Source organism: Drosophila virilis, chromosome X (assembly GCF_030788295.1).
Source record: "Drosophila virilis strain 15010-1051.87 chromosome X, Dvir_AGI_RSII-ME, whole genome shotgun sequence".
Classification (NCBI taxonomy): Eukaryota; Metazoa; Arthropoda; class Insecta; order Diptera; family Drosophilidae; genus Drosophila; species Drosophila virilis.
The window spans coordinates 24866823-24881775 of NC_091543.1; the positions used below are offsets into that span (position 1 = coordinate 24866823).

At 42.7% G+C, this 14953-nt stretch overlaps 3 protein-coding genes across 6 annotated transcripts in view; 2 read left to right on the forward strand and 1 right to left on the reverse strand.

The window, feature by feature from the left end:
* Window positions 1–288: 288 nt before the first annotated feature.
* On the forward strand, window positions 289–5735 carry LOC6632174 (RRP12-like protein). 2 transcript variants are annotated; one of them, XM_015170975.3, is made up of 11 exons: window positions 289–538; window positions 607–1160; window positions 1302–2245; window positions 2342–3226; window positions 3282–3416; window positions 3537–3969; window positions 4031–4293; window positions 4358–4551; window positions 4611–5139; window positions 5199–5337; window positions 5443–5735. In XM_015170975.3, the coding sequence occupies exons 1-10, from the start codon at window positions 397–399 to the stop codon at window positions 5332–5334; spliced, it is 4215 nt and encodes a 1404-aa protein (XP_015026461.1). In that variant the 5' UTR covers window positions 289–396; the 3' UTR covers window positions 5335–5337; window positions 5443–5735. The 2 variants fall into 2 exon arrangements, with proteins under 2 accessions (XP_015026461.1, XP_002055272.1); XM_002055236.4 differs by lacking the exon at window positions 5443–5735 and having other exon boundaries at window positions 290–538; window positions 5199–5439.
* Window positions 5736–5824: 89 nt separating this feature from the next.
* Tango2 (transport and golgi organization 2) lies at window positions 5825–7979 on the reverse strand. 3 transcript variants are annotated; one of them, XM_070209560.1, is made up of 5 exons: window positions 7901–7979; window positions 7485–7696; window positions 7301–7423; window positions 6934–7162; window positions 5825–6869 (listed from the first exon to the last, which is right to left on the reverse strand). In XM_070209560.1, the coding sequence occupies exons 2-5, from the start codon at window positions 7624–7626 to the stop codon at window positions 6416–6418; spliced, it is 948 nt and encodes a 315-aa protein (XP_070065661.1). In that variant the 5' UTR covers window positions 7627–7696; window positions 7901–7979; the 3' UTR covers window positions 5825–6415. The 3 variants fall into 3 exon arrangements, with proteins under 3 accessions (XP_070065661.1, XP_015026660.1, XP_002055271.1); XM_015171174.3 differs by having other exon boundaries at window positions 7485–7972; XM_002055235.4 differs by having other exon boundaries at window positions 6934–7063; window positions 7485–7969.
* A 74-nt stretch (window positions 7980–8053) lies between these two features.
* NFAT (NFAT nuclear factor) overlaps window positions 8054–14953 on the forward strand; it is a 54312-nt gene continuing 47412 nt past the window's right edge. The window contains exon 1 of the mRNA XM_032440097.2: window positions 8054–9023. Coding sequence (XP_032295988.1) covers window positions 8921–9023 — 103 coding nt within the window. The 5' untranslated portion in view covers window positions 8054–8920. The remainder of the gene's footprint in view (window positions 9024–14953) is intronic.

Genomic DNA, 14953 nt, shown 5'->3' on the forward strand with positions numbered 1-14953 from the left:
CGCTTTTTAGTTGCGTTAGGGTTGGTAGTTGGAGTAGTGGCCACGTACGATATATCGATAAGGTGCACGACTTTGATCAACTACGTTTAGTATATGCAATCAGATGCTGATTTCAACTTGATATCGTTTTACGTCTTTTACTTCGGAAAAAAACTGCTAAGAAATGTAAATTATCTTCACGCACAAACTCAATGAACTCAGAGACTCCTCAGACAGGTATAAATGCTCATCTGAGTCGGTTCGATATCGATCGGTTGCGATAATCGTCAAAATATCGATGAAAACACGATATGAGCAAAACATGTTGCTCTAACTTCTGTGTGCTGCACGTGTTTGATTTGGCATTTTGAAAAGTACATTTTCTGTGCGTTGCACTCGCACTCAGATCCAACGACAATGGGTAAATTTCGTTCGAAATTGAAACGCCATGGTAAAGGCAAGAACTGGAGCAAGGGCCAGTCGGCTGTATCAAATCCTGAGCAAATGAAACATCGCCTGAAAGCCAAGTCGCGTTTCTTCCAACCAAATTTGAATCTGGGTAAGCCAAAGACAATAAACACGCCAGCATAACAAAAACTATAAAATCTCTTTACTAACAATTTACAGCGGCATCTGGTTCCGCCAACGGACTTACCATGGAGGCACTGCACAAACACGAACAGCGTCAAGCGTACAATGCGGAGACGACAACCGTTAACGATGTTGCCGGCAGCCTGATGTCCTTTACGCTAGACGATGATGATGGCATGTCTGGCACGGGTACTGGCACCGGCACACAGCCTGGCACATTCAAGACCTTCCAGACCTTTGCCTCTAACTACAGTAGCTGCAGCAATATGAGCTTCAAGAAGCTGCTCACTGGCTTTCGCGCCTCATCCGATTTGCACAAGGAGATGCTGGCCATTTTAAGCGCCCTAACGGAAATAATACGCGAACGCGGCGGCACCGAATCCTCTACCGAATACTTTCTGCTGCTCATCAGCCAAATTGAGGCCGCCAGCGAGGAGCGCGACATCATTGCCGGCGTTGCACTTCTCTCAATGGGCATCAAGTCTGTGCCGGCGCCGGTGCTGCGCAAACGCTTCGATCAGACAGCCGCAACGCTGCAGCAGCTTCTGAAGCGCTTCATTGACTCCAGCAGCCAATCCGTCATACGATATGTAAGTAATGAAACCCTGATCCTATGCTGATCAGTCTGAAATGTATTCTGCATAAACTGTTATGCTAACATACGCTGACCATTCGATTTATTATTATTCAAATTGTATTTTACAAAATCTCTGCTTCGCGTCTAATTGCAGTTGATTGGCTGCTTGTCGGTGCTGCTGCGCGCTCAGGATTATGCGACATGGACGTACAGCTCGACATTTCAGTACTTTGATGCGTTGCTTGCCTTTAGCATTCACTCCAAACCCAAGATACGAAAGGCGGCACAGCATGCCGTGGTCTCAATCATACATGGCAGCTGTTTTATGCTGCCACCAACGCCAGTCGACGGCGCTAAGGATGAGGATAATAAGGACGAACAGCAGCAGCAGCAGCAGGCGGCGGCAGCGACGGCTAAGATTAAGCATCATCCGGCCAGTAATCGTGTAACGAAATTTTGTCTGGCCCAATTTAAGCCCGAAGTGCTGGCCAATGCACAGACAACAGTCTTGCATACGCTCGCCTTGCTCAAGGATACGCTGGCCGGCTTTTCCACCGAGGATATACGCAGCGTTTGTGAGCATCTGCTCTCCATAATGACCGCTGCCAATGTGCTGGTGCGCACCAACTGCTTTCAAGCACTGCACGCTCTCTTCCTTACGCGCAGCGTCAATCTGAATGCGACGCTGTGCGCCAAGCTGCTTGCTGCCATACACGAGTATCGGCCGGATCGCAGCGATGTGCGGCAAACGCTTGCCTGGATCACGGTGCTCAAGGAGGGACATCTGCATTTGGCTGCACTGCAATTGGATTTGTGTATGCAAGCGCTGCCGCGCCTCGTTGACATCTGCACCACCGATCTGTGGCTGTCGGAGCGGGGCGAACTGGTCGTTGGCGTATCCAATTGCATTAAGGAGCTGCTGCAAGATTGTGTGTCGCGTGCCTGTGCCACAAAGCAGCTGGCCGATCAATATCGTGCATCTGTAACCAAAATAATTGGCGCCCTGCACAAGGTGCTTAATGCACCCTTCGGCGAGATCTCCAAATATGTTATACTCATCTTCTCTATTGTCTTCGAGGCGTGCGGCAAGCACTTTGGGTAGGTGAAACCGTCTACAGGGTATCCCTTAGCTTAAGTATAGCAAACTTAATTGTTGCCTATCTCTCTCTTTCTCTCATTCTCTCGCTCACCCAGATCCGAGCTGATTCCCTCGTTGGCAACCATTGGCAAACGCTATGAGAGCCAGGGCGCTTTGCGTTTGCAGATTGAGCACACGCTGATCAGCGCAATTAAGGCGCTCGGGCCCGAGCTGGTGCTGCGTGCATTACCATTGAGCGATGCCAAGGGTGAACTGTCGCTGGAGCGTTCGTGGCTGTTGCCATTGATGCGCGAGGGCTCCAACGGTGCCAGTTTGCAGTTTTTCAAGGAGCATGTTGTGCCATTGGCATTAAATAGTCAGTCTCAGTGGCGCAAGTATTCGTTGGAGGAAAAGAATCTGTCCAACGCACACATCTATGAGCTTCTATGCTGTCAGCTGTGGGGCCTGTTTCCGGGCTTCTGTCGACAGCCCCGCGATCCGGAATATTTGCGTAAACTGGCGCCCACACTGGGCGATGCTTTGGAGCACAATCCCGAATTTCGTGCACCCATCTATGACGGGCTATTAGAGCTGCTGGACGATAGCCAGAGTCCCGAATGCCATGCGGCCATTGGACAGTATGCGCGCAATTTTCTGCCGCGCCTCTTCAACATCTACACACAAAAGCCCAGCGGCACATACGAGGCAGATCTACGGAAGCGCGCTCTGGACGTCATACGTGTGTATATCGGTCGTGCGCCCGCCGAGGTTCAAGCGCAACTCTTTGAAAGCGCCCAGAGTCTGCTGGCGGAAAGTGCAGTTGCCAGCTTTGAATATGATGCGTACTTTGACATAAATGCGGCTATTGTTCGTGTCCAAAAGTGTCGCGGCATCGAGGCCTATTTCGAGAAATATATGGCGCCCGTGCTGCGCAACGACAAGTCCAAATTGGTGGCACGCGACGAACAGAAGATGAAGAAGCAGCAGCGCAAGACATATGAGTAAGAGCAATTGCATATTCTTTTTCTACTATCTACTATATATGTCCTCTTGCAGGCTATTGCGCGAGCTTATGACCTCGGAGCTGCCCTCATGCCAGAAATTTACGCGCAAGAACTGCATTTTGTTGCAGCAAATCCTTCTGGAGGCCTTCAATACCACCTGCAGCGTTTGCCAGGCATCTCGCTTACAGTAAGTCGGATTACAGTAGCTTTGTTTGCACAAAATTGCATTCAGATGGTTGGCAAATCAGTTAGCTTCTTTCCCACTTTCAATCTAAACATTTTCATTTCTATTTTTATCGATCAACAGTTGCCTCAAATCGCTGCTGGACTGCCGCAGCAAGCTGACATACAACGATCAGTTGGTGATGAAGGCCATTCCGGAAGCGGTGCTTAGTTATAAGGAGTTCTCGACACGCAAGGAGCAGGTGGCCGAACAGCTGATCAAACAGATTGCCACTCTGTATCAGGAGGCTGGCAAGATTAATGAGTTTGTTGACATCCTGACAGCTGGCTTTACCGGCGACGAATCGTTAACAACGAATACGATCCTCGCCTTTCGTGCTGTGCTTCAGCAACAGGGCCAACACCTAACGGTTAGCACATTGGAGTTTGTGCTGCAGCAGGTTTCGGTGTTTCTGGTGCAAAAGTCCCGCCATCAGGCCGAGGCAGCCGTCGCCTTTCTCATCACATTCATTAAGGTGATGCCCATACCGCTGGTGGCCAATCATCTGGAGACGATTGTACGTGCAGTCTAGCTATATCATTCAATTAATTATATATTTAGCCATTCAACTCTTGCAGATGCGTTCCCTTTCGGCCATGACAAAGGATACGAAGCGCTATTGTCGCATACAGATTGGTTACTTCCTCAAAAAACTGTGCAAACGCTTTACCACAGAGGAGCTGGCACGCTTTGTGCCAGGTGATGATGAGGTTACCCATCGCCGTCTCAAAAAGATACGCAAGCAAATGCGTCGTGATACACGCAAAAAGCAGAACGAGGAGGCCCAGGCCGAGAGCTCTGATGATGAGCTCGTAGGGGATCTCGAGCAGAAGAGCTATACGTAAGTTATCAAGAGAATTTCAACCATGTTCAGCTAAAGCAACAGCTCCATATACTATTTGCAGCATCGATGACATTTTGGCCGACTCGGACTCAGATTTGCCGGAGGATATGGAAACTGAGGAAGGCGGCGCTGCTGCCAAGAATCGTACGTCCAAAACAAAATCCAAGTCCAAGCAAGCGCGCAGCACCTACATACGCGAAGATGCAGATGAGATTGTCGATCTGGCCGATCTCAAGTCAATTGGCAATGTGCTAAGTAAGCTTCATGCTCTATTCAAAAATCTGTCCAGCCTCTAACTCAATATTTTTCTGCAGCAAGTGGCTCTGCAGCTGCTGCCGCTGCCGTGCCTGGCAAACCGTCGAAATCGAAGCCACAGGCGGCTAATGGCGGCTTCAAGACCGCCGATGACGGTCGTCTTATAATCAGCGACAAGGCGCTGCGTGGTCAGAAAGGTGATGCCATTGAGGATGGCTCCGAGAGCGATGATTCCTCGGCGGGTAGCGGCCATGAGCCGGGCAATGGCAATCCGAAGCGCGGTATGGAGGAGGACTCCAGTGATGAGGAGGAACTGCAACAGGCGAGCAGTGCCAAGCGCAAGCGTAAGGCCAGCGATGCATTAAGCATGCGCTCAGGCAAGACCAGCGCCAGCACACGCAAGGGTATACATCGTACGCTCGGCGCCACAGCCGGACACGATGCCATGTCTGTCAAATCTGGTGGAGCCGCCAGCAGAGCAGCCGGCAGCGAGTACAGCAGCAAAAAAGCCAAGGGCGACATGAAACAGCGCGGCAAACTGGATCCCTATGCGTACATACCGCTGACACGAAATACCCTTAACAAACGGTAATTGTTTACTCAATCAATAACCTACTGTTTACTCAATCATTTACTATCAATTGCAGCAAACGGGCCATGAACTCGCGCAAGTTCAAGAGCGTCTTGCGTAGCGCTGGTGCTGATGGTGGCGAATCAACAACAGCACGACCAGCGCGCGGCGGCGGTAGCAAGCGTGGACGTGTTGGCAAAAGCTACAAGTAGACGGTAAACAGCTAACAAAACTTGATCATAAAGATACCTTGAATAATTTGTATAATCTGCTGTTATTTTGCTTAACTATATACATAAAATGATATATGAAATGTATAGATTAGCCCTTTATCGTCTGGGAATGCGGGGTGTGTGAAGCGACGGAAAGAACTGCAGCACAGCGTCTGATATATTTTTATAATGTGTTTATTTTTTAATAACTTCAACAACTATAATACACAAAGCATCCATAAATTTATAATATTATTCGTAGATACTCTTATTTTTTTTTTTTTTTTGCAAAACTGTATCCCTTGGAAAATATATATTATTATAGTTGTAATCCGAACGTTCAAAGAAAAAATAATATGCAAAGGTTTTGTTTTTAACAAGGCATTCAAGATTTATTGGTATTATCAGATGTTATACATTTTAGTTATAACTTATAAATATTTGGTCTACCAAAGAAAAGGCTAACATAACGAATAACTGCTCATATTGATTTCAATTTTCTTTTCAAGGGATTTATTGTTATTACGAAACAAAAAAAAAGAGATATAAACAAATGTATATATAATATATATTTAAGTCTTCTGCATTTAAAGTAACACATTACAATCGCAACTATAAAGATGTGGACTTTATTATGCGTTACACGTAGTCTATGCGTGCTTATCTACATACATGGCATCATATGAGTGTAGTTTTATATAGCACTACAAATAATATTAAAATAGTTGTGCAAAGTCCATACAAATGTGCTACTTACGAGTATATTTAGAATACTTTTCTTTTGCTTGAATATGTTAACCAGATATAGGATACAGTCTTAAGGCTATGTATGGTCTGTTTGTCTAGTTTAAGTGAAAATTCGTATTTAAAAATTAGTGAGAAATTTATTTTTGCTGTGCATGCGTTTAAAATCTTACAAAGATTCAACTAATATGGTTCATTTGAAAGAAATCGGTTTGTTGCTTTCAATTTTGGCTGAGCTTTGAAATATTTATGAATTTTGATATTTTACCTTATTAACAAAATATGCATGCATACAGCAGCTGCACGTAAGGAAGTATTAGAGAAAAAGTCTTTATGCTTAAATGTTTTCAAACTGTTTTTCAATGTGCGTTCGCTCCCACTCGCCGCTGGGATCCAAGCCCGCCATGGTCTCCTCAATGAAATGCAGCTTATTGTTGGCATCGACCAGGATAAGTGAATGTGTGCGACTGCCGTAGCCGTGCTCAGGAATGTGCACATTTAGAGCACTCAGTCCCTCACCCCAGCTGGGCGCACGGCGCTTCAGCTCCGCATCTGGCCAGAATTTATGTTTGTTTTTTAGCAGCTGCAGGAGCTCAGCACTCAATGTGGCCACATCCGAATGGCCATGTTCGCTGACAATCTGTTCGAATTGCTGTTGGCCGTGTCGCACCTTCTCGAATGGACTGTCCGGCAGACTGTTGCCAAATCCGTAGCATTGCCCCTGTTCAAAGGGCATCAGCGTGGGCGGCACATTGCTCAGCAGCTTGATCTGTGCCGGCTGCGAAACGTCGCTAGAAATGTCAATAAACGGATATTAATAAATCAACCAACTGACTAAATCGTATTTACACATACCCAATCTCAATGGATACAAAATTGAACGCACTGTATTTGGTGCAGTCCGCCAGTAGACTTTGATTATAGTTGATAATGTTATGCTCGACATCGGATTGGCGCACATAGTCTGCCACGATCATGCCGCGTCCTAGTAAGAAATGTTCGTTATTTGATTGCCGCTGTTTGTTCTGGTTGCTGTTGCAGCTGTTCTTGGTATTATTATGCGGTTGCAAAATGTTTTTGTGCGCTTCGAAACAAAGAAATTTTTGGTGCGTTATCAGTTTATGAGTGATTAGGAATTAAGAGGATGGAATGGATAGGGTTATGGTGCCACCTCAATGGTTGTGTCTATGCGTGTGTGTGTGTGTGTGTAAGTTGCGTTTACCGACTGCATTGCGCGGCTTTGGCTCCCCGGTCAGATTGAGCAGTGCGCCCACTTTGAAGATGCCGTGAGCGCTGCCAATGGCCAGCCAAGTGCCACCTTCGCGTCCTGGCTCCAGGTCAATGCCTGCAGCGATTGTAAATGTTGAAGTAAATTGTTAACGCATCTACCCTCTTACCTAACTTACCGCCATATACGTGATCCGCATTTGTCCATTTGGCCGCCGTTTGTGTGTCGCGGGCGAAGAACTCGTCACGATTGGAGGCCAATATGAGCTTATAGCCATTGGCGTTCGGCTGCGAATTGGCATAGAAGAATATGACACACATGCTCGACGCTCCAAATTTGACTAGCTTCTGTACTTAATATTAAATGCACGCAATCTTTGCGTAAATACAGCTGGAAAAAGTTTTAAGTCAGTCCCTTTGTTTATCAAGAAATTATCGCTGAGCCGAATTATCTTATCCGTTGTGTTTTATGCCACGGTCCCCTACGATTGCTTGTTTAAATGTAGCGATGGAACCCCACAAAAGTCAGCCGACATCATACTTTGCAATTTACTTAATAAATATGCATTGGTTTCTATAATTTAAGCACACTTGCCCGTTTTTTTTTTTTGTTTTTCTTATTTTGTTTGAAATTTGCATTGTCAGCTGGAAAAGTTGCCAGCTGGTCACTGTGTATATCGGGCTCGATAAGACCTATCGATAATTTGATTGTTGCTTAGCCCTGGCACATGGCCGTCTGTTAATGATCCGGCAGCACTGCGCAACCAGTTGAATGCAAATGGGCCAGCGTCGTACTAGAATTTTATCAACTATTTTTGTTTTTTTTTTCAAGTGCAAAACGTGTGTTAATTAACAAAAACCATACACATGGAAAGTGCATGCTAGGAAGCACAGTTGCAGCATAAAATGCATGAACCGCAAGCCATATTAAACAGTAATTTAACAATCTTGAACACAATTAAAACTAACACACACACACGCGCATCGCGTGCATAAACATATGAGCAAAGCATAGAAAGAAAAAAAAAACCAACACAACAATAACAACAATACTACAGTAACAAAGTATGTGGAATAGTGAATAGTTATAATTGATAAATTCATAGAAAAAAAAACCGATTGTGCAGCCAGCCAAAGGAGCGAACAAACGAAACGGCAACAAAACGAGCCAGGCGCGATTTGTGTGTGCGCCTTTTCGTCGTCGTCGTCGTCGTCGTCGTCCCTGTGTCAATAGCCGCCGCAATAGAGAAAAAACAATTCGTTACTAAAAATAGAAAGAAATAGACAAAACCCCGCAGCCGCTGACGTTGGCGACGTTCGAACTTTGGGCCTCGCCTCCGTATTATCAAAGTGTTGGTTAGTTACCGTTAGCCTGTTGGGCGAAGCAGCAGCCAAAACATAACAAACATAACAAACATACATATGTATATATATAAAACAACAATAAATAACTGAAAAGTGAAAATACAAGACATTTCTGTTGCTATTTTGTTTTGTTTTTGTTTTCGTTTTGTTTTGTTGCTGCATTTTGTTTGGACACCAAAATATATACGACAAATAAGAGCAACAAGAGTAACAACAACAACAACAACAACAACAAAAACGGATCAACACAATGCTCTTAAAATTCACAAAAACCAGTGGAGCCGGCGGCGCGGGTTCGGGCACCAGTTCATCCATCCAGGCGACAACAACGTATGCGGTGCGCGGCGGAACAGGTTTGTTGTTTTTATTTTCTTATTTCAACATTTTGGCTTATGCCTTTTCTTCGCTTTTACCTCCACCTTTCGAATACTTGCATACTTATACGAAAACTTACCAAAAAAAAAAAAAAAAACAACTTAGATTTGTGCTTTGGTTTTGATAACGGCGCTTTACAACAACAAAAACAACATGAATACTAATTACAATAAAAAAAAGAGCAGCATTAAATTTAAAAGACTTGTTTGCCTTTGATTGGACGCCACGCGTCTTCTTCTTTTCTTTTTCTCCTTTTTTTTTGTTTTTGTTGTATGTTGTGTCAACTTGGAGCCCCCTCCCCCTGCTAACATCTGTGCGCACGTTTTTACAGAATTCAAAGCATCGGCTGCGTCGCACAGTGGTTCAAAACCAATAAAGTGCACATAAATTTAATAGACAACAGTTTGTGCGAAACAGTTCAGTTTTTTTTTTCTTCTCTCTTTTGCCCTTTCTGCTGTAGATATCGGAAGCCCTAGATATGTTCATTAAGAAATTGATTGATAAATTTGGCATCCAACGAATATGTTTAGCTAAATCCATGGGTTGGTGCTGGCTGGGTCTTCATCTTAAAGGCGTGCAAAATTAATTATTGTATTTCTTTGACTTTAACTTTGACTATCTTTCTAAATAAACTCTGCGCTGCTTTCGATTATAAAATGAAATCGAGCCTGCTTAATTCGAGCATTGTCCCACTGTGCGGTGGCGACAGCGACGCTGGCAGCGGTGTCGGCGCTTTGACTAATTTAAGTATGTAAGTATGTACAAATGTATGCATGTATGTATCTGTGTCTATGATTCTGGCACTGAGGAAGGTTGTTTGCGTAGCTTTTGTAGCAGGCAGCACAACACACGTGGCAAAAACAAAAACAACAGGCAGCTAGTGCAGTAACTCGACCCTAAAATACCCTGCACGTGCACACGCACACGGTCTGCAATTGTTTAAAGAAAACTCGGCGAAAGTACAGTGAAAAATCAACTGGCACGAAATATGTGCATTTTTTTGTATCCTGGACTCTGTAGTTTCTCAAGGAAAAGAAAACTTGGCACAATTCCGTCTGATTTCTGACTGAGTCGGTCGCACTATTACATCACATACATCACACACACATATATATATTTATAGTTACCGAAGTTAGTTATCTTAAGCTTTAAGGTTTTACTTAAGAACATAAAACAGTTGAAAAACATTTGATTCATTTGAAACACACATTTTTGTAGCCTTCTTCGACTTTCTGCAAGAAATGCATGCAAAAAAATTAAAATGTCAGCTAATTAATTTTAAAAAACAATACTTAATATAAACAAACTGATTTGCTGAAAAACCTGGAACTGATATGCATTATTTCAAAGATCTTAAGAACTATAATATCGCGTAAAAAGGAAGCGAGGAAGCGAGCTTAAGGAAATAAGAAGTATTGAACTGTATGTGGGATTATTTCAATTGAAATCTGTTAAATTCGATTCTAAATCAAATCGAACTTGACTTCGAATACCCATTTAGTGCCTCAGATCTATATATATAACATAGCCAGTTGCTTGTTTGGGTCCTCTTGGAATTGACTTTCGTCAGGAGCTCGACTCAGATACACTCGAATTTGCGAATTGAACAGGGTATGCACTCTCGAAAACAATATTGTACAAGACTTGTCTGCGTATTGATTAGAAAGCATAATGGCTTATAGGGACACTCTTGGTGCTGCCACTTTCCGATGCCTGTCGATTCGAGGGTGTTTGTTGTTTGTGTATTTATTTTGTACTCGATTACCATTATATGGCCGTTGCTGTCTGTGGATATTCCGCTCTTGGGTGTCGTTCGACTGTTTGCCAATGTACATTTAATAGAATTTAATAGTGTCTACAAGGTCGTGCTCGGAAATGGCCACCTGGCGCGGTCCTTGGCAACAGCAGTAGCCGGTAGCTGGCGTAGCTAAAACAAGACGTGATGAAATAAGTCAGTCAATCCTCCCTTCCTCCCCTTCCCCATCAATCATACCATCCCGCTGGCAGCTAAGCTGGGGCGTGTTTAATCCACTTGAATATTCTTGCCATGGTTACCCACAATTCAATTGTTGGATATTTGTGTAAAGCTTTTCCCTAATTTATGTGCATACAATACATTTAAAACGCAGTTCTCTTTTGATTATGATTGTGTGATCATAAGAATATCAGATAATTATAATGTCTAGAATAGAAATACGATAGATTATTTAATCCGAAGTTGCTTATTTAAGTGTAAATTGCTTAAGATTAATATGAGCTGCGTCTATTGTACTTCGATACTCAAGTCATATTGTTTAAGGCTCTCCTGCTAAGGCTTTATTGTTTTTCCATATTCTAGTTGAAGGGCATGTTTACCAAATGTTCTAGCCATCATTTGATGCAAGCCTGTTGTTTCTGCGCAGTTGAACCAGCTTGTTTCTCAGCTATTTCCATAATATCAATAAGTTTTAATTTGAATACTGGATTTTTGTAGCATAACTTAAGATTATATCATTTTCAGGATAATCCAACCTCCACTCGAACGTAGGTCGGGCAATTTTGTCTTGGATGGAAACTCTTGTTTATTGCTTAACCCAATGCATATGCGTTCGTTGCATTACTTGGATCTATGTAAATCTTTCTTAATGCCGGAGTGCGTCACTTGCATAGGGGATTTTTGTCAGGGCCTGTTTTCTATAATTGTTAGATCTGCAGTGCGATTATTCAAACAGGAAGCCAACTGAAATGGCTTACAATTTAACTAGACTTCTCTCGCAAGACACGCTCAGCATTTTCTTTAGATTTCTCTTCATACCTATTACCCGCCAGTCTAACGCTAATGTTCTCTCTAACGTTCGCTCTCGATGCCAGGTCTCGTGATTTGAGTTAGTCAGCAACTGGCGACGACATGTTAGCCTTCACAGTCTGTCATCTGCTCACCGCCCCCTGCCCACTGACCGCTGACCGCTGACCGCTGACCGCTGCCCGCCCCCTCTGTGACTATATTAAATGCAATTTTCTGCTCACTAGATTTGTTAATGATCGAGGGGCGTTGTCGCGACTCTGTTTTTCAGGTTATATTGGTATGCAAAGCTTCAGCGTCCAACGATAGTAAACACAAGAAACATGGCCGACTCAATAATACTCTGTAGAGTGCATACAGAACTGGCCGTGAATGTATATGCATTGATAAGTATATGGATTTTATAGCTACAGTTTTTTCCTCTTGAAGATTAGATAAGCTGGGCCCCAGCTTGGCTCTTGTGTGTCGTGTCTATAAGTGTGTAGCTAGGTACAGGGTATCTGTCAGACGAAACGTCTCGCTGGCAACTGTCTCCTTTTTGGAGTCGAGCTAATCAATACAATTGCATCTGGAATCTTGTATTATTGCTGTGCGTTTTATATCGGCCATCATTATATCTGGCGTTTTTATACACATTTATATATGCATATCTATTTTTCCGTTCCGTTGGCAACGTTGTCACGCGAAAATCCAGCTTACGAATAATTAGCCAACATGTGGGCAACTGATGATCAACACAAAAGTTTGAATCGAAGGGTATTGCGCAGTCGGTTGCGTTTGCCATATTCTTGCTTGTTGTACTTTAACTTCTACATACATAATACATGTGTATGTACGTACGTACATACATACATATGCATTGGTGTATGTACGTATGAGCATTTGAAATTTTCGGCGGGCCCACCTCAATCAGATTGCTGTTGTGGCGTTCACAGCCAAGCGAATGAATAGTTCCAGACATCGCATATATAGAAGTCGACAATACATCATTAGATATTCGCATTGCCTCTCCACCTGCTTCTGCTGCTGTTGTTGTTGTTGCTGCTGTTACTGCTGTATTTGCCCCCCTTCTAAGTCAACGTCTGCGTCAAAACAAAATGATTAGTGCTCATTGTTGTTGGGGCCGCTGTTGCTGATGTTGTTTTTGCTATCGGGTTTTACCTAGTGCTCGCCACAAATTAATTAAATACTCTTACCGCTCTGTGAATTTATTAGCTATGTGTCTGCTCATGTCGATACAGTCCTAGCTGACCAAGGGCCATTTCATGTTCATGCCAGACAGCTTAAGTGACATCTCATCGGCTGTATGCTTTTTCAAATAAACATACTCAAGGACATGTCTTGTACAATGTCATGCTTAGGTCTAAAAAGATAAAGCTGGAGCAACAATAATTCGAGCATCGCATACCGAGTTCCTTAAGAAAGTCGTGCAGAATTCTCTGTAGTATATAATGCAGAGCATCTTCACAGATATTCTTAAACCTTTTTTTTTTAGAGGGTATTATGTTGGCTGCACATTTGAAAAGTTTTCGTTTTGTTGTTTTCGTTCAATTAATTTAATACATTAAAATAAACTGGGCTAAAATGTATATAAAATTGATGGAGGCAAATAAACACGACAGCAACAATATCAATAAAATGCAATCAAAATCTTTATGGCAATCGCATAAAGCGAATTTAGTGTGGCCGTATTCTCATATTTCGACCATAAAATGACTCAAGATCAGCCGAACGAAATGTGTCCGAAAGCCTGAACCTTTTTTGTGCCCAAACAGATGTGAAATAAATAAAAAAATATATATATAAATATATATATGTATATATCGATATATCGATTCGATTAACAATTAACTTTAGAGCCCTTTAATTATAAAGAATTGCTTTGCCTTATGCATTACCGATCGCAGTTCAACTGTAAATTAATTCTGAATGAATGTCTGGCCCAATTCGCTAAATGTGAATGTGAATGTGAATGTGAATGAAAATCAACATATTGCACTTTCCCGAGTATTTAAAACGGGTATTCGAAGTTTTGTCAGCGCATTTGCTGTATAAAGTGAAATTTCTAACGCATTTTTCTGTTTCTTTGCTTTGGTAAGCTTAAAGCGTTTGTTGTAAAATGTCCGCAATAGAGTTTATATTGTCTTAACCAGGGCTGCAAACCCAAATAAGTTTGTTTCTCAATTTGGTTCACGATTCAAACCGAATCGCCTATTTTGGGTTCGGTTCGTAAGCCAAGTTTTTCTCACGTCAATGAACTTGGGTTCTTTGATATGGTTCCATTGCTGGTTCGTATGTGTGAGATTCGGTTCATTGCTAAATAACTAATTCGAAATACTGGCTTAACCTGGTTCGTCGTATATTTAATGATTAATATGTGCAAAATTCAAATAGAAAATGTTCGCCTATGTAAATGAATGATTATAATGTCTACATACACGTGAATTTAATGGAGTTTCTTAAATACCTGTTGAAAAAAAACAGTAAACAATAAAAATGTAAGCCTGTATCCACTGGCTGAGCGGCTAACGTTAGTTTAGATTGGAGTTTGTGGCTATATCATTGCATGATCGCTCGAAGATAATGCCATTTGTTGTTGTCATTTCACAATGAGCATTAAATTCCATTACATTGCCCGATTATTATATACCTAAGTCTAAGGTCAAAACGCAACACTGCAAAATGTTTCTTAGAAATTGATCGCCGCCAAACGACGTTGCGCGCACGAGACCCCCCCACTTTGTCCCTTTTATCACTGTCAATTACAAAACCCAATTGGCTGTTATTGTCGGGGAGGTGTTCGGATTGGCTGCCCCGGAAATGCCTCAAATGAAAAGCTGCGGGTAAGATTGTGTGTGTTTTACAAAAAAAAAAAAACAAAAACAAAAACACACCGTCATTGGCCGATCGGTGCAGGTTTGTGACTCCCCTTATAGCCGGTTTCTTGTTTTTTTGTTTTTTGTTTTCAGCGACTAACTGCAGTTTTAATGTCATCAAATTGTAGGGTATTAGAACAAAGTCGTGAAGTTTGTGCTTGCAATTGTGTTGTGTGTAAGAAAATAAATTCTGTAACTAGTGAAATTGCATTTGAATGACGAATTACACAAATCCTTGGAAACATTAAGA